The sequence below is a fragment of the Gymnoscopelus braueri genome, assembly GCF_963280865.1.
Source record: "Gymnoscopelus braueri genome assembly, chromosome: 7".
Taxonomy (NCBI): Eukaryota; Metazoa; Chordata; class Actinopteri; order Myctophiformes; family Myctophidae; genus Gymnoscopelus; species Gymnoscopelus braueri.
The window spans coordinates 42,969,565-42,989,583 of record NC_137608.1 but is presented as its reverse complement, the minus strand read 5'-3'; the positions used below and the strand labels follow the sequence as shown (position 1 = coordinate 42,989,583).

The following is a 20,019-nucleotide window of genomic DNA, read 5'->3' as shown; positions in this document are numbered from 1 at the left end:
TTTCTTCCTTCTTTTATCCATGCTCTTTTCCTTGTATACCTTTTCATGTTTGTTTTAAGTCGTTTAAACCGACGTTAATGTTTTTTATTGATATCTAATCTATCCACTGATTTTTACTCTACTGTAAATGGAATTTTTTGTCATGCTACTGTAAAGCACTTTGAAACCCTGTTTCAAAAAGCGCTTCGTAAATAAAACAAATTATCATCATAATCATGGACCTAGGCAGAGGGTAAGTGCACAGAGAAAGGATATAGGCCAGGGCGAATTACTTTCTATTAGAAGCCTAAAGCAATTTGCTCAGTTAAACTGATTATTTTCTTCAACGTTTAACCACATGAACCCTAGCATCTCTATTCTGGGGGCATTAGTCAAAAAAATTGCAGATCTAAAAGCTCGCAACACGTTGTGAGCTTATAGATCAGCTATTTTTGGCGAAGATATTTAGTGTATAGCTAAATTGTCAAAGTGTTGACATGGTGACATGAGATTTTTTCTTCGATCAAACCTTTGTAGAAGTACTGAATTCAACTGGATTTTGTAACTGCCTGCTTGTTTAATAATTTCAGTTTTTCATACTCTACTAGTACTAGTACTAGTAGAGCCCCCTTGTGGCCGTGATAGCAATTCAGTTCTAAAGTATGTTTTTCTTGATCACCAAGGGAGTAGAATCTATATATCTATACAGTAATCAATCTCTCTCTCTCTCATACACAACCAACAATATACACCTTAAAAATATATATATAAAAAGGGAAATAATCTTTTAACTTGGTCTGGTGGCCAAGTGGCCAAGTGTCAAGGTCCTTGACATGAAAATGTCTGAGAACCAGTTGTGAATTTGAACCAAATGTATCCATACGCAAGAGAGTGTTACATTTGTGACACTTTCAGAGTTAAATGAACACTCGGGACTTTACTGTGTACACAACAGCACAAGACAAAGTGTCCTCTGTGTTCCTCTCCTCTCACTGTCTTTACACAGTCAAATCCCCAAGTGTTCATTTAACCATTTCACCACAGCGGGTTCTTCTCCTCTCACTGGTGCTGAAGCTGCAGACTGTCGATGAACACGGCCTGCAGCTCGTTGATGTCCTCCGTGGTCTCGATGGGGATGCTGGGCCCGCCCGGGGAGCCCACCACCACCGCCGCGTCACCGGAGGTACTGAGGTTATCGTGATGGCGGCAAAAGCCGCCGCCGCCCCCCATAGCCCCCTGTAGGGGCTCGTAGACCTCCAGGTAGGGACTGGGGCAGTGGGGGGACAAACGATCATGGGCTAGCTGCTGCTGCTGCTGATGATGGTGATGGTGATGGAGGTGGCGTTCGGACCCGGGGCTGTGGCAGGGGCTGTGGGACGGGCTGTGGGGCATCAGGCAGGTCTGCAGGCAGCTGTTGCGGCGCATGGCTCGGTGCAGGTCCAGCCTGGCGACGAGCGGCTTGCCGATGTCGACGCTCCTGGTCCAGTGGACGGTCTCGTCTCCCAGGGCGGTGAAGGTGCCCTGGAGGCACACGGTGAACACCAGCTCCTCCTGCACCAAGGACATGAAGTATCACATGCCAGTAAGTAAGTAAGTAAGTAAGTAAGTAAGCCTCCGAGCCATGTGGTCAATAGGTCAGGAGCCTAGGGCTGGGCTAAATGACTTCAAATCAATATCACGATTATATCGTTGCTGTCGGGCAGAAATCTCCATATTCTAACTTTTTGTGTTTTTTTTTCCGTAAAGTAATGCCATACTTAATCATCCTACAGTGTCACACAGTCTGCAGACGTAAAAACGGATGATGATGAGCGGAAAGAGACAATATCAAACTTTTGCCTTGGTTACGATTAATGAACAATAAAAAAAGAAGAAAGAAATAGTGAAAATAGCAGATCTAGATCAGGAGTTATTTTTCCCCGATTTGGAAATCTGGTTGCATCACACACTACTACAGGATAATCTTAGAAGATTATCTTAAACATGCACACACTACACGTTTTAAACATAAAGCTGCATCATACACTACAGAATTGTATTAACCCATTAAGGCCTGAGGCCGATTCTACAAAATGTAATTTTTTTTAAAGAAAGCGTATGTTGCTATTTCAGTGGTTCTCAAACCTTTTCATGTCAAGGACCCCCAAAATGATATGCATTGGGCCGCAGCCCCTCATCTCAAAACATTTTGTTCCAGGGACCCCCCAGAAGCAAAGACTTGAGTTACAAATGTTAGCTATAAAAATATATACAGTATATTCAAAGATTAGCAAAAATGTTCACGATTTTTCAAAAATAGCAGATCTACAAGCTCATAGCGCGGCACTCGGTGAGCTTGTATATCTGCTATTTTTGAACAGCCAAAGTGTAAAATAATGCTTTTTTAGCTCAAATCAAAAAATGACACGTCCGAGGTCTTAAAGGGTTAATATTGTCGGACTTGCAGGAGCAACGCAAACATGGGGGAGGTCGCGGCCTGAAAAGTTTAGGGCACCCTTGCTGTAGTGTGAGCCCAGCATTAGTGCCACTAGGTGATAATGAGCATGTTTTGTACCCGGAGCTTCTGTAGGGAGCTCAGTCTGGTGTAGAGGCAGTGCTGGGGCAGGTCGCTGGAGAGGAGGTAGATGCCAGTCTCCTCTGGAGTCTCTCTGTTCATCTCTTTAGGATCCACATCAAGGTCCTGGAGAAAGAAAGGGTGGCTGTTAGCTCTTAAATTCAATGTACAAGTATTCAAACTCTGCTTGAAATGTGCTTGGTGATGATCACTATAGGGCTGCAACTGTTGATTATTGATAAAATAATGTACAGTTGCAGCCTCTGCAACAGTTGCAGCCTTGCAGCCTCTGCTTCTCACCTATTCGTGCTTCTCACGAATAAGTGAGAAGCACGTTATTTTAACTTAATATAACATTATTAATATGCAACTTAATAATCAATTAAATTGATTAGTTCGATTAACTGTTGCACCACTAGAGCAGTTATTCTCAAAGTGGGGTGGGGTCCCAGGGGGTCCCCAGCAAAATGTTTTAATACAGCATTGCAATCATTTTAACCACTTTATCGATTTATATGTTGGCTATACAAAAATGATGAAAAAATATCAAAAATCTTTTCATAAATATTTTCTTCTAGGGGGGTCCCAAAAACTTTTCAGATGGGGGGGTCTGCGGCCAAATACATATCAATTTTAGTGGTCCTTGACAGGAAAACGTTTGAGAACCAGTGCGCTAGAATAATCATTGTTTAATGAAATACAGCTGAAGGCCCGTCCGGGGGGAGTGTCTGACCAGGGAGAAGTCTGTGACGTGAGCCTGGCAGAAGGACATGTCGTCAGGCTTCTTCACGATGTGCGTGTAGATGATCAGCACGTTGGAGAACTCTGCTGCGAAACCCAACTTGATCTGAGCTCCACAGTCAAAGTCCAGACGCATGGTCTCAGGGAGCTCTGGGACAACAGACACAACAAGACCTGGGTCAAAACCACTTCAAATCCCCCTGACTGGAGATCAGTTAGAACAGTTAGTTCTCAAACCTTTTTGGCTTCAGTAACCCCTTTCCCAGATTTTTTAACCCAATTACCTCCTTTACCTGACTACACGTTGCTTAGAAAATGGCAAGAAATCCATCCCTAGCATATGAAGCTATGAATTAATTAATAACCCACCTTTTGAAGAATATAACATAACAAATAAGAAATATAGTGAAAGAGTTGCAATTCGTGCCTCCAAGAAGTCCAGAACAGATTTATTTTAATCTATGGCCATAACATTTCGGTAAGTCCAGTTTTGCAGTCAATATGTTCAAAACAATGGCATCATACAATTAAGTAGGCTATTGTTTTCTATTGAATAAAGTGCAGCTATATAGATATCGTTATAGTTATCGTGCTTGGTAGGAACTGGCCTTTACCAGTTGTACTAGTCACGGTTTGATTCAATATGGTTTTACACTTTATACTGTAGTAGTATTGTTTGTCAATGTTTTATCATTAAGAATAGTAAGTAAAATAATTTTTCTATTTTCTCTCAAGTAGCGTACCTATGCATACCTGTTGAGAAACACCGAGTTAGAATATCTATACCTCTGGTCGATTACAGAAACTCTAATGTGACTAAACTCCATGTTAGCTTCATGTTTTATAGAGTAATAACATCCACACAGATAGCGAGTTAGCACGCATGCATCTCACCGTGGACTTTAGCCCACTGGCGGCTGTGTGCCAGGGTCATGTCAGCGCTGTCGCCAGGCAGAACGGGATCGGTCAGAGCTCTCCTCTCCGATAGGCTGCTGCGGATCTCCAGGGCCTGTTTCCCCTTGGTGGCGTCAAACTGACCCATATCTGGACTCAGAAGGTTAACATAATTCACATCTTCAAAGCAATAAGACTTCATAACCACATTACTAAGGACTCCTGCACTGTTTTCTTAACCCATTAAGACCTGAGGCCGATTCTACAAATACCTTTTAAATCAGTAGTTCTCACACTTTTTAAAGAATGTTCAAAAATAGCAGATGTGCTGTGAGCTTGTACGTAGATCAGCTATTTTTGAATAGCCAGCGCAAAAATCTAAAATGACAGACACTTTCTCGGTTTGAATGGGTTAAAAAAGGTGCAGTATGTGATATTTTATTGTTAAAATACGTGTTAAATATCACTGTAATCTCCCTGTCTCAACAGCTATAGTATATCCACTCAGGAAAGAGAACTCATACAGGATAAACAAGTGACATTGGAAGCGATGACACAAAGAAATGAGCAGACACAATTGGAACTGGAACACAATCAAATTGAAGCTGATAAATGGGGACTCTCTCTTGAAATTGGCAACCCATCTGAAATTTTATTTTCAGCAAGACTATAGCAAAAACCTTTGTTTTAACCATAAAATATAACTTAAAATACCTTTTACTTGCAATAATTCTTTTTTTAATCTTTATTTTTAAACATTCACCAGAAAGAGCCGATCTACAAGTTATTTCCGGCAAAGAGATTTGGTTAAGATATAGATAAAGGGTTTAAGTGGTAAAAAAAAGAAAACCTTTTCATGAAACTTATATGTAGGCTGTCGCAAAGAGATGATTCACTTTTGGTTGTCGTCAAGGTCAAAATGACTATACCATTCATATACTGTATCTGAGGTGGAAATTACATATATTTGGTGGAAGTGATATCCAACAATAGCATAGTGTTGGTGGAGGTATGTACTCTACTGAGTGTTAGATAATGTCTCACTAATGTCTAATGTCTCTAGTGTAATCTCACCCTCAGCTACTCTGTCCAGCACCACTGTAATCTTCTCATCGTCCAGAAGACGCTTCTTCAAAAACTTGACAAAGACGCCGTTGGTAAAGCCACTGGAGCTCAGCTCAAAAGCTTCAGCGTCTTGGCAACTGAATAGCGATAAGAGACAATGATTACAAAACAAAGCATCTTGTATACTTTACCCACTATCACACTTTCAAATAATTGTCAACATTTTTTAAAGTGACAAAAACTGCTGATCTTTTCACCATTTGTCATAATGATGAAGTATATAACAGGGCTTAAGTGGTTAAAAAGTGATTTGGTCATTTATTACATTTTTTTCATTCATTTATGATTGAAGATAAACTTACGTAGCGTATCCGAAGACAATGTTAGCCGTGACCCTCAATACAATGTTTGGAGTGGTGTCATCGTGAATATTCCTGAAATAAATGTAAAAAGAAACATTATGCAGAAAAATTAAGTTTAAAAAATAAAGGATGTGAAACTGCCTTCCAGGCTGTTTTTCACTCACCTCTTCCTGCACATGTCCAGGAGGAACACATTGAGGCCTGTCTCTTTCTCCTGCATGAGTTTGAGGATGCTCTGCACACACAGGCAGTTGGCAGAGCGGTATGGGTTTGGTGCGTCTACTGGCACCATAAAGCTGTTACCATAGTTTTCATACCCATGGCCAGCGTAGTACAGCAACCCTAGAAATACAATTTTCAATTTAGGCATTTAGCAGATGCTCTTAATCCAGAACGATTTACAGTAAGCAGGGTAAACACAAGGTAATACATCAAATGCATACTGTAGAGACAGTGTAGTGCCTCAGTAATCTAGGATCATAGGTAAACCAGTCTAAACATTATAATATCAAAAGATTCATAATATGTGCATTGAAACTATACAAACTATAGGATGGCAGGTCAACAAATGAACCTGGAATCGATCTACATAACATGCATCTAAATCACATTAACACTAGCGTCCCTTCTTTGGGCCATAATAGGTGAACATTTGGAGAAAATAGGTGCAAATAGAAGATCTACAACCTTAACGCAACATGATGTGAGCTTGTAGATCGGCTATTTTTCGCTATGTGACGTACAACAAAGTATATAGGGTTTAAGTGGTTAAAACAAATCACTTCCAGTTAACTTTAATTTCTTACTGGTTACATATTTTTCAAGATTTGTGATTTAAGAGTCAAGACACACAAGACTAAGATTCTATTGTTTTGGTTCCTCAACATTGTAGCAGAAATATCAATAACGAAATAATAAAGAATAGCAGCAATCGTAAGAACAATAGTGAATTATGTGCGTTAGTCATAGCATACGTTTTACTCTCATTGTAAGTTGCTTTGAGTGTCTGCAAAATGCTTCAAAACTGGTAAATGTAAATGAATCTACTTGTCAGCGTTGCTCAGTGCTATAGAACACTGTTTCTTAACTTCAGATTTGGTTCCATTTGTACACTCCCAGAGTTAAATAAACACTGAGGATTTTACAGTGTAGATTGAGGCCCCAGAGATTTAAAAAAAAGAGGCATCTAATGGGGTCCGTGGCATTAAAACGCATCAAACTGGGGGTCTGAGGAAATTCAAAGGGTTGAGAACCACTGCTATAGACTACTGGCTCCATACCATACACTCCCTTGTGGAGCAGCAGCAGAAATTCATCCACGGCGTTCCTCATCTCTGACTCGGTGAGGTCCAGCAGAGACACAACCTTGAAGTTGAGCTGCCGCAGGAGGTTGGTGAGGTCGTACACATCCACCATGGGAGCTTTGAGCTGGGGGTGGTTCAGGTAGGACAGATTGCCTATCAGCAGTGCCACTTTGTCAGCCGCTAAACACAGGACACGGGAGAGACAGAAATAAATAAATGGGTATTAGTGTTGATCCCTGTGGGGGGAATGACTTTTCTGTATTTGCTAGCCCCAGGGGGTGCTTGGGGGAGCTCTTATACGTTCAGTGTCTTGCTCAGGGACACTTCAACACAAAGCCAAGAGGAGCCGGAGATTGAACCCGGAGACCATCCGGTTCCCAGATGACCGCTCGATCACCTGATTGCTCTACTGTTAGAAAGGAAAACAAGTTACCCACAACAAAGACATTTATGATCAGAATAGGTTTTAGAACGGAACAGTGACCCGGGTGAGACAACAACTGTTAAACAGCAGATGTTTAGGGGTTGCTTAAATGGCTGATCTATAAGCTCACAACGCGTTGCATCGCAACAAATTGTGAGCTTAGAGATCCACTATTTTCACTATTTGTTTGGGAGGGCAGGTTCAAAGTGGTTAAATCCAGGCTACACCATCCCCAAACCAACCAGTAGGGGTCAGCAATATTCTGACCAGGACATTATTCACTCCCAGGCTGAGAACAAAAAAGTAGCGCAAAGCACTCACCATAAAGTTGTTGTTCAGGTGTGCTATTTATGAAGAATTCATTGGCACCTACTGTAAGAATGCAATAACACAAATAAAACAATATGATAACACAATAGGCCTTGATCTTTGTAAATGTATGATCACAAATGATGTTAAACAAAGCCTTCAATGATTAAACTGCTACTTACTTGATCCAAAGGCATATATGTCATCTAGGGAAACAGAAACAGAAGTATAAGTTACTGAACGTTTTTGATAAATAAATAAAGTACTACTACTACTACTTTCTCTGTCTATGGATGAGTGCTTAAGTGAGTAGGGTTGTTAGAAATCAAATCTGTGGATGTGTGATTAAGTGAGTAGGTAGTTAGAGCTAAGGCCCACTTCAGATCAGCGGCAAGTGAAAACTCAAAGGCCATTTTTAAAAGATGATTTTCATTATTCAAACCCAGAGAAAACAATCACTCATGCAAAACAAGGAGATCCCACCATTTGAGCACTGTGCTAGTTAGTATTATGAAGAACCTTGACCCACATGCAGCTACAAAGTTAACACTTTAGTGTGTCGAGTTACCATGACACATTCGAAGTGATTACAGTTGTTATTGAGTGTACGTGATGTTATTTTTGTAAAATTTAAAATAAAATCAAAAAAGTTAAAGCTTTATATTCTGATAGTAATCATTGCTATATAATGTTTGTTCAGTAAGAGGTTTTATCCAATCAGGAAAGAGAGCTCCATTGATATGATCCTATGAGTTCTGTCTCCTGGTTGTATAAAACTGGTATCCTGACTTTAAAATGTTTTTCCTAGAGAGCTGGAGAGGCAGGGAGGCACCTGTTACTGAATAAACACGCTATAGCAATGATTGCTTTCAAAATATAGAGCTGTTTAACACTACTTTCAACAAAGCAATATCACGTACACCCCTTTAACCTTTTCATGCAGCATTGTCTCAAAGTTTGAGCCAAGTGCCAGGCTCTTTTCACTCTACCTTCCGAGCACTCCATTGCCCCTGAAACCTGGATAGATATCCTTGGTCCTTACGGTCAAGAAGAAAGTAAATTAACCATTTTGTTTTGTTAATTTCATTTGCTAAGCTAACACAGTGATATTGCCGTTTGATGGGACTGCAAATGATGGAAATTGGGTGGTACAAGTGAAGAAAAATCCTGACTGTTAAACTGCACTCAGGATTTCAGGTTTCTACCCGAGATTCAAACCAAGGTCCCCCACGCAAGTGCTGACTTCTTATGTTTAAAAAGTTTCATGGTGTAAGTTTTTTTTGGGCATATCCTTATAGATGAAAATGTTCAAATAAGATCTAAACAGATCTTCAAGCTCACAGCACGTTGCGATGCAACCCGTTGTGAGCTTGTAGATCGTCAATTTTCACTGCACAACACTATATTTTCTAGCGAATTAATCACATGAAAGAAATGCCTGCAGTGTTTAAGGACCTATTAACATGTAGGATTTTACAGTGCACAATATAACATAACATATGTACCTATCATAACGTCCACTTCACTGCTCCACATTCTCTCAGTGCTACTGCTGATCTCACATCGGTATCTCCCCTGGTGGTCCTGCATCACGAACTGGATCTGTGGAAATGTCACATTCTCTCCAGTCAGACCAGAGTTAAGCTTAATTTATGCTCTGTCGAAGGACCCTGAAAATAGCAGACCTACAAGCTTGTTAGGCCTGCTATTTTCAGTATGGCTGGCTTTATGATTTGTTTTTAAATGCATTTTTATTTTTCAGTTTGTTTGCTTTCTGTTTCGTTTTTTGTTCGTTTTACGATTGCATGAGTGGTTTTAGTTTTAGGAATGGATTAGTTTTAGTTCAGAAAAATTGTCTATATTATATACGATATATAATGTCCGAAGCTGAGAATAAACAATGACATGTATGCAGGCGGTGAGGTCCTCCCCTCACCGTGAGTTTCCTCTTAGAGGCGTTGGGGAGGGGGACTCCGTTCCTGTGCCACTGGTAGCGAGGGATGGGCTTCCCTACAGCTCCACACTCCAGCTGTAAAGTGTCCCCCAGCAACAGGCGCTGGGCCTGGGGTTGGACCACCACCCTCAGTCTGCCTTCCAGGGAATGGTAGCTCTGACCTGGGTGGCAAGGAGGAAGAAGACCACCTGAATCACATCTGTTACATATGCCATGACCCACATCTCTGGAATCCAAACTGTTGTTGTATTTGATTGATTGATTGATTCTCCATTCTCAGTCAACTCCGGAGTGTTTGCAGTTTGTTTTCCTGTACATGTTAAAAACGGCATAAACTGCAAAGATATGGCAGGCTAGAAAGCAAAACAGCTGCAGCTATTCAACAGTATTGTCAATGCTTGCACATTGGCAGACCTAAATCTAACACACTCATCATTATTCATTTGATCAGCTGTAGCTGTGTTTTACCATTGTGCAGTTTTTAACCTGAACCGGAAAGCAAACTACAAAATCAGTGTACAGTTTCATGCCCCTGAGAATACAAATGTACAAATCGAACCAAATGGAGTGTTGGAGTTACAAAGGGATAAATTAAATGAACACAGAGGATTTTAGTGTTGTTGTGTTTTTGTAGCTTATTATTTCCTGTTCTTGCTATCACCTGGAAAACAAAGATATCTATTTCTTGATTAAAAAAAACTAAAAAACAAAACAAAAATCTAATCTTGCACTAATATTATTGGGAATTTCCACTACTATTATTGGGTAGCTAATATCCAGATGTGGACTAAGATCTCTTCTGGTTATTATAGAATTTGTCCAGTGGTCCTGCCTCATTAATGCTGCACTCCGTAACTTTTATGTTTTGAACCCAGGTTGAACCCGTGTGAGAGACGAAACATCTACCACTCATCCAAGAGGGAATATCCACTTTTGAACAAAATCACGAAAAAGGTTCAATATCCCTCGTTCTCACATCTACAGATTCTTGCCGTTTCCTTTCAGTCTCCACCACCCAACAGTCTATTAGACTCCATCCTCTGTATAAAGGCAGGCATTTACTCTCAGCCTCATGTCGCCAATGATGAACAGATGCATAGCCTACTCAACTCACTAAATTTACCAACTCTCACAGCTGATCAAAACAAGAATTTAAAGTCACTAATATCAGAAGAAGAGATTTATTCGGCTATAGCCAGGTTGAAAGCTAATAAGTCACCAGGTACGGATGGATTTAGTTCAGAATGGTATAAAGCCCTGAAAGAGGTTTTGACACCTATTTTACAAAAGGCCTTCAACTGGGTCCTGACAAAAAATGAGATTCCAGCATCATGGAATGAAGCGATTATCTCAGTCATACCTAAGGGAGGTAAAGACAAATTAGATTGTGGAAATTATAGACCAATTAGTGTATTAAATGTGGATTATAAACTGTTCACATCAATTTTGGCTCGAAGACTTGAAAATATCATACCCGAAATTATTCATTTGGACCAAACAGGTTTTGTTTCATCCCGTCAAACTCATGATAATATTAGAAGATCCATTCATGTTATTAATCATATAAATCAGAATAAGATACCAGCTATGTTGATAAGTATTGATTCGTTTAAGGCATTTGATTCCGTCCGTTGGAAATTTTTGTTTAAAGTTATGGAAAAATTTGGATTTGACCAGGTGTTTATTAAGACAGTAGAGTCCCTTTACAGTAGACCATCAGCTAGATTGAAAATCAATGGTGAGCTCACAGACTCCTTTTTGTTGGAAAGGTCTTCTAGGCAGGGTTGTCCGATTTCGCCAGTATTATTCGCAATTTTTATTGAGCCTCTGGCACAATGGATTAGACAGAATAATTCGATTAAAGGTATATTAATGCCAGCAGGTGAACAAAAACTGGCTTTGTTCGCGGACGATATTTTGTTGTATCTTTCGTGCCCGACAGAGACCTTGCCTGCATTGATGTCTGTGCTGGGTGAATATGGGTCATATTCAGGGTACAAATTAAATGAACAAAAAACACAGGCTCTCTGCATGTATTACAATCCCCCTCAAGACCTTCGCTCTAGGTACAAAATTGGGTGGGACAAACAATCTGTGAAATATCTAGGCATTATACTACCAAAAGATTTATCCAAATTAGAAGAGTTAAATTATGACCCCCTCAGGAGGGACATATTAGCCGATATCAATAGATGGGATTTAATTCCATATTTAAATATAAGCTCTCGCATAGAATCTGTAAAAATGAATGTTTTACCAAGACTTTTGTATCTATTTCTATCAGTTCCTATTGGAAAACCAGAGCAGTACTTCTCTGAGTGGGATAAAGTTATCTCTAGATTCATTTGGGCGGGGAAAAAACCTAGAGTGAGGTTCAAGACATTACAATTATCAAAGGAGAAAGGGGGATTGGCCCTTCCATGTTTGAGGGACTACTACAGAGCAGCTCAAATCCGACCACTGATTGGATGGTGTAAGCCGAGTTATAGATCAAGATGGAAGGACATAGAAGGTTCGATGGGGAGGGGTCTACCTATTAACATGTTGGTAGGAGACCCATCCTTAGTTAAACACCTATCAGACCCTAAAAATTTGATGATAGCAGGTTCATTGAGGGTGTGGAGTGAAATAATTAGGAGGTATCAGTTGAAGGATAAAATTGGAATTCTCAAATGGTTTGCACATGACTCAGACTTCAGGCCTAGTATATATGACATGAGGTTTAAAGGTTGGATTGGGAATGGCCTTTCTGCATATTGTACACTTTTAAAGCAAGGTAATGTTATGAGCTTCCAGGACCTGAAAGACAAGTTTAATTTACAGAATCAGGACCTTTTCAGGTACCTGCAAATCCGAGACTTTATAAATAGGAAACTATTGAGAAGAGAAGGTACACTGGGAGTAGAGATCATTGAGCTTTTCCAAAATGCATATGAAGACTCTACTTATCAAAAGATAGTATCAAAACTATATGTGGTCCTTCAAAATTTGAAAGGAGATAATACTCTGAATATTAAAGCAAGATGGGAAGCAGAGAGCAATCTTACAATAACTACGGAAGAATGGGACAGGATATGCAAACACCAATGGAAAATGACTAGTTCCCCCACATGGAGAGAATTCAGCTGGAAGAATGTGACCCGTTTCTTTTGCACTCCAGCACAGAAAAGAAGATATTCAATATCTGATTGTTGGAGATCATGTGGGGAGACGATGGCGAACCATTTTCATATTTTTTGGGATTGCTCTTCTGTTGTCCCATTTTGGAGAAGTGTCCACAGTGTCCTGGAAGCTGTTATAGGAATTGAAATCAATTTTGATTTTAAAACCATGTATCTTGCTGACTTAGAAGAACTGCATTGTACTAAGCAAGATCAATATTTGTTAAGGGTATTACTAGTAGCGTCAAAAAAGGCGTTAACTAAAAAATGGCTTACGAACGTTATACCAACTATAAATGAGTGGATTGATTTAATCTATAATATATTTATTATGGAGAGAATTACATTTAGCTTTAGAGGTCAGACTGAAGTCTTCATGGACAACTGGTTTAAATGGCTTACTCATGTCTCTACATTAAGACCAGATTTTATTTGATGTCAGTTATTTTTATTGAATTTCCTTTCTTTTTCTCTGATTGACCATATTGAATAAGGTGCACGTCGAATTTGTCCCATTAATGGACCTTTTGTTCTCCGTTTTTGAAGATGTGACCAAGTGTATGGATTATATGTATGCATAACTAGTAAATAAGTGACCAAGTAGAGAGACAGTTTCCTCCCCTTATATGTTTGTATTTTTATGTTTTGTATGTTTGTTTTGTTTGTTAGTAATGTGCTAGTCTTTTCCTTTTTGTGTATGTTTGTTTTCTGAAAAATCCAATAAAAAGTTAATGGAAAAAAAAATAAAGGCAGGCATAAATTGGCACAATATACTGCTTCCTGAACTCACATTTCATTTACCTAAAGCCTGTTTTATACTTATACTATACTAGGGAATAGACCATCTCTACAAGCTTACAATGCATCACAATGCGTTGTGAGCTTGTAGATCAGCTATTTTTTCACTGTTTGTTCAAACATTTTTGAACATTTCTGCCTATAATGATATTCCCAAAATTGAGACGCCAGGTTGACAGTGGTTAAGCGAAGGACACTGTCGCTCAACATAGTATAAATCACTGGTTCTCAAAGTGGGGTCCGGGGACCCCCAGGGGTCCTTGAGGGCGTCCCCAGCTAAATGATAGATTAGGCACCAAATGGACCCTTATGGGTCTGTAACTCTGAGAGTGTACAAATGGAGCCAAATGGACCCTAACGGGTCCATTTGGTTCCATTTGTACACTCTCAGAGTTAAATTAACATTGATTTTACAATATAAATTGCAGTCCAAGTGATAGAAATGCCATTAAATGGGGGTCTGTAGCCCTAATGCATGTTAAACTGGGGGTCCTTGAAATTAAAATGGTTGAGAATCACTGCTAGAGCCGTAAGAAATCTTCTCTTATGGGGGGGTCCCTGGCATATCTTTTGAAATGGGGGTCCGCGGGCTAGTAAGTGTCAATTTGGGGGTCCTTGACATGAAAAAGTTTGAGAACCACTGGTATAAATGAGCCTGAGTGAGCGTGGTAGCTCACCATGACACATGGCAGTATCCAGGATATCCACTTGAGCCCACTGGCTGAACTCAAACGCATCTCCACAGTTGATCCTGCAGATGTAATGGCCGGCATCCTGCAGACGGACAGGGCTTATCATCAGATCCGGGAGGAAGCTGTTGGGTACCTGTGGCAGGTGAAATGTCGATTACATTGTTATTAAATGGCAGTGTAAAACAGAGGTTGTCACATTTTACACGAAGCTGAACAGAAACATATGAAAACGCCCAACATGAACATCCAAACTCATCTTCTATACACAAATCCACGGAGCGCTGCCCTGCGCGCAGCCATTGCTGCGGTGTCAACGCTCCACGGACGCGACACCGCAGCAATGGCCGCCTACAGGCAGCGCGTCTGTGGATTCGTCTACAGGATAGAGGATATTAATCCTCATGTCACATTCCAATAATGACTATTGCGATAAGTGACGACTGCAAATGCTTCGAACCCATTTCAGCGTATCAAAATGCACAGAGATGCTAAATAGGATAGAATAATGTGCACTGGGTAAGTATAGCTGAGAGTGTACAAATGTTTCTGAATGGATAAATTAACACAGAGGATATTAATGTTTAGCTTACCTCCTCTTTAGTCTTGAACCACTGGTATTGTACAGGAGTCTTTCCAACAGCGTAGCAGCTAAGGCGAAGCTTGTGGCCAGAGATGACAGACACAGACTGGGGCTGGACGAGGATCTGAAGGCCTGTGTGTTCACAGTGTTATCCTTTTAGCGCAACCTTTGACTGTACTACCTGTACTGTTAAAGGGATAGTTCACCCAAAAAAATACTTTTTTACGATCGCTTAGTCACCCCATGGGGACTTGAATTCATGGATATTTTTTGTTTTTGTCGCATTCCAAAGCCAATAATTTGATGACCAGCGGACCGGTAGGCAGCGGTTCCGGTAGGATATACAAAGGAGACTCTTTGTGTCTCCTACCGGAACCGCTGCCGGTAATCAAATTATTGGCTTGGGAATGCCACAAAAACTAAAAAATATCCATGAATTCAAGTCTCCATGGGGTTACTAATCAATTAAAAAAAAGTCATTTGGGGGGAACTATCCCTTTAACAAGCCTGCTAATAAAGTATTCAATCAATCAATCACAGACTCTACATTAATGCTATAGGAGAGACATGGTCAAATTACTCTATTTGTAGGAGAGAGGAAAAAGGACTTAAACCACTTTCAAAATGGCATCATATTGCTGGTCTTGACGAGCCCTTCTCAAAATGATAATTAACACACAATAAACATTGTATTAGGCTACACAATTGCAATACAAATGATGCTCAATCAAAATTCTGTGAGATTCCCAAATGTGGTTGAGAGTGCAGAGTAGACAATAAAAAAGTGTGAGAAAGTAGGGTTCACCTGGTGGCTTGAGACACTGGACTGCCTCCGAGTTGCCAATGGTTTGCATGCAGTCCTGCAGGTGACCCATGGTACATCCTCGCTCTCCCAGGAGTCTGAGCAGCGCGCGGCTGGGACTGCCCTCGATGTCCAACACCTTCAGAGAGCACATCTCCATGTCGCCTGAACTACAAGGAGAGATTCAGCAACAACTTTAGAGCAGTGGTTCTTAAACGTTGTCATGCAATGGACCCCCAAATTGATATATATTTGGCCGCGGACACCCATCTGAAAATGTTTTGTGCCAGGGACGCCCAGAAGAGAAAACTTGGGTTAAAAAAATATTCAAAATGATTCAAAATGAAGTTTTTGATATTTAAAAAAAAAGCCTCAAAAATAGCAGATGTGCAAGCAGATGTGTGAGCTTGTAGATCTCGCATTCCAAAGCCAATAATTTGATGACCAGCGGACCGGTAGGCAGCGGTTCCGGTAGGATATACAAAGGAGACTCTTTGTGTCTCCTACCGGAACCGCTGCCGGTAATCAAATTATTGGCTTGGGAATGCCACAAAAACTAAAAAATATCCATGAATTCAAGTCTCCATGGGGTTACTAATCAATTAAAAAAAAGTCATTTGGGGGGAACTATCCCTTTAACAAGCCTGCTAATAAAGTATTCAATCAATCAATCACAGACTCTACATTAATGCTATAGGAGAGACATGGTCAAATTACTCTATTTGTAGGAGAGAGGAAAAAGGACTTAAACCACTTTCAAAATGGCATCATATTGCTGGTCTTGACGAGCCCTTCTCAAAATGATAATTAACACACAATAAACATTGTATTAGGCTACACAATTGCAATACAAATGATGCTCAATCAAAATTCTGTGAGATTCCCAAATGTGGTTGAGAGTGCAGAGTAGACAATAAAAAAGTGTGAGAAAGTAGGGTTCACCTGGTGGCTTGAGACACTGGACTGCCTCCGAGTTGCCAATGGTTTGCATGCAGTCCTGCAGGTGACCCATGGTACATCCTCGCTCTCCCAGGAGTCTGAGCAGCGCGCGGCTGGGACTGCCCTCGATGTCCAACACCTTCAGAGAGCACATCTCCATGTCGCCTGAACTACAAGGAGAGATTCAGCAACAACTTTAGAGCAGTGGTTCTTAAACGTTGTCATGCAATGGACCCCCAAATTGATATATATTTGGCCGCGGACACCCATCTGAAAATGTTTTGTGCCAGGGACGCCCAGAAGAGAAAACTTGGGTTAAAAAAATATTCAAAATGATTCAAAATGAAGTTTTTGATATTTAAAAAAAAAGCCTCAAAAATAGCAGATGTGCAAGCAGATGTGTGAGCTTGTAGATCTGCTATTTTTTGAATAGCCAACATATAAATGGATGAAGTGGTTAAAGCGATTGTGATGCTGTATTAACACATTTTACTGGGGACCCCCTGGAACCTCCCCAAAGGACCCCTGGGGGTCCCCGAACCCCACTTTGAGAACCACTGCTTTAGAGAGAACATCTCCAAGTCTTCTGAACCACAAGAGCAGATCCAACACCTAGAGAGCACATCTCAAGAATCAAGAATCAACTTTATCACTGGTTCACAGGTGTAAAGCAGTGGGTGGAATTCGTTGACATGATAAAGGACAAGGAATTTAACGGGGCAAATTCTAATAAACTATGGCGGTCTTATACCTCAGTGGTTCTCAAACTATTTTGTGTCAACGACCCCCCAAATTGAGTTTTAAGAAAGTTTTAAGCCCCAGGGCCCCATTAAAAAAATACTTCTACCAGGGACATTTTTCGTTGTTAGATTATATTTAGTAGACATGAATTCTAAACTGTCTACTCAGACTCTACTCTATATTATAGCCTGTAGGAGTGGAGATAACAGTGAAACTAACCTCTTAATATAATATTCATTCTTATACAGTCTCTCATTAGGCTATAGTCTATAATTTGACTATTAGATTATTTCACTGCCCAAAGTATTAAGCTTTTCTTCATCTTGCTGGGGACCGACCCCCTCAAAGACCCCTGGGGGTCTTCTTGGACCCCACTTTGTGAACCACTGCAACTTACACCCTCCAACAATCTTTGACTGTATCTTAAAGCTAAAGTCATACTGTGCTATAGCTGTAGTATACAACCCTCGTAGACGTATTTATGATTCTGACGTTTTCAATCTACGAGAGTTGTAGGGTTCACGCCCCATGGAGACCTGGACTTTCTGCACTATGCCCCGCAAAGTACTCCAAACGTGTACAAATTGAAAATAAAGGTGCTTACCTCAAAGCCCCAAATGTTAACTACTTCTACGGGGTATTAGTTTAATGTAATAATCGATATCTTTCAATAAAGAAGTGTTTTAATGCCGTCTGTGGCCGAACGCCATTTTTTCACCCTCGTTTACTTCCTGTTTACATTTAGTGTAATTCCGGGTTTCACCGGATGCGCCCCCTCACTACCCGTCACTACCGCCCATTGGGAACTTCCGACAGAATCGGCCACAGGCGGCATTAAAACACTTCTTTATTGAAAGATATGGATTATTACATTAAACTACTACCCCGTAGAAGTAGATAACACTTGGGGCTTTGAGGTAAGCACCTTTATTTTCAATTTGTACACGTTTGGAGTACTTTGCGGGGCATAGTGCAGAAAGTCCAGGTCTCCATGGGGCGTGAACCCTACAACTCTCGTAGATTGAAAACGTCAGAATCATAAATACGTCTACGAGGGTTGTATACAACAGCTAACTGTGCTACAAAAATAAATACATAATAATAATATATATTTTTAAATAATAAAATAAAATAAATAAAATCTATATGAATCACTAGATTAAGTTCAACATTTAGTTCAACATAATAAATAAAGTTAAAAAAAAAAGTTTACCTGACTCTAAAGCGTCTATCACCGCCCACCACCTCCCCGAGTTTACGCCATCCTTTATTGTTGGTAGCGCCAGTCTGGTCCAGGATCTCACAGAGCCTCCTCAGAACGGGCTCCTTCAGGAGGCTGAGGCTGGTAGAGCGGTCAATAGATGAGTCCGTCATGATCCAGGCTTTAAACTATCGATCATCAGTAATCATCAATAAACTGATCACTAAACACAACCATACTTCAAGTTCAAAAAGATTCATCCACTTCCTGAAAAAAAAGAATCAGTGTTGCCAGATGGTGTGAGAGAAATAAGCAGAAATAACCATGACAAATACAACAACCAAAAAAAGACAAATACATATTAATTTGGGGGTCCTTCCTTGACATGAAAATATTTGAAATGCACTGGTTTAAATAATAATTAAAATGTTTTGGAAACAAGCCCAAATAAGCAACTGCACTTTAGAAACAATTGAAGCCCCCCAAAAAACGCAACCCGCAACTAAACCAATATTTACAATCAACTTTACAGAAAAACAAGCCCACACTCGCTTATAATAAGCGGACATGGCAACTCTGAAAAGAATCACAACACGCCCACACGAGTTGTTTCTCCGGCGGTATCACGGTGTGCGAACAGTGCGATGCTGGTGAAAAAGCACTGATCTACAAGCTCACAACGCGTAACGTTGCGATGCGTAGTCAGCTCGTAGATCAGTTTTTTTTTCACCAGTGGCAGCAGCTTCTGCGCATAGCTTCTACGCTCACCAGTGGGACGCGCAGGTACCACACGAGTACCACAGTCATGACCACAGTGCATATTGTAACTAATCACATAGCCCGGAGGGACAGTCGGTCGTCATTGGCTGGCTGGTTGCCGAGCAACTTCTGGTTTTAGTTGATAGATTTTTTTGACATTATTGCCCTTGGTTGGTGTGTATAACCTTAACAGATTTTGTTTGCAAAAACTAGAGCTTGAGTATACATTATCATTAGTTTAAATATGGACACCAATGGAAATAAGCCATAGGCTTTTTGGGGTTTAATCCTTTGCCTTTTAGCATCCTTTTTATATAAATGTACCTCTGTGCTTTTTTTGCAAACTGTTAATAAAGCATTCAATCAATCAATCAATAACTAATTTTAAGCTTGATTTAATTGCATGATTAAATAAACTGGAACGCTCAAACATTAGTTGGTCAACTCAATACATGGCTTCACATAGCTCTGTTACATAGCCTATAGAGTGGAGTTCCTCACTCCACTCTGCTATGTAACAGAACTAGGCTTCACATAGAACAGTGATTCTTAACGTTTTAATTACAACTAAGAACCACCCTTTTATATGCATTAGGCCATGGACCCTCATTTGATGATATATTTTTATCTCTGGGACCCTAAATTAAGAACATTTTTATTGTTATAGACATGAATTTGTCCGATATGGTCGGTCATTCGCCCCAGAATTCCTATCTGTGTAATGTAACTCATAGCCATTCTCATACATTCTCTAGTTGTA

At 40.3% G+C, this 20,019-nt stretch overlaps 1 protein-coding gene across 3 annotated transcripts; it reads right to left on the bottom strand.

Annotated features, from left to right (window-relative positions):
• Positions 1–1,029: 1,029 nt before the first annotated feature.
• Positions 1,030–18,755, bottom strand: malt1 (MALT paracaspase 1). 3 transcript variants are annotated; one of them, XM_080434423.1, is made up of 18 exons: positions 18,513–18,755; positions 16,562–16,723; positions 15,623–15,789; positions 14,828–14,949; positions 14,223–14,370; positions 9,569–9,747; positions 9,138–9,234; positions 8,622–8,669; positions 7,815–7,838; positions 7,645–7,695; positions 6,876–7,079; positions 5,760–5,937; positions 5,596–5,667; positions 5,243–5,370; positions 4,169–4,318; positions 3,267–3,424; positions 2,534–2,659; positions 1,030–1,530 (listed from the first exon to the last, which is right to left on the bottom strand). In XM_080434423.1, exons 1-18 carry the CDS (start codon positions 18,671–18,673, stop codon positions 1,039–1,041), a joined length of 2,667 nt encoding a protein of 888 aa, XP_080290549.1. In that variant the 5' UTR covers positions 18,674–18,755; the 3' UTR covers positions 1,030–1,038. The 3 variants fall into 3 exon arrangements, with proteins under 3 accessions (XP_080290549.1, XP_080290551.1, XP_080290550.1); XM_080434425.1 differs by having other exon boundaries at positions 16,562–16,728; positions 18,513–18,648; XM_080434424.1 differs by lacking the exon at positions 8,622–8,669.
• Positions 18,756–20,019: the final 1,264 nt, after the last annotated feature.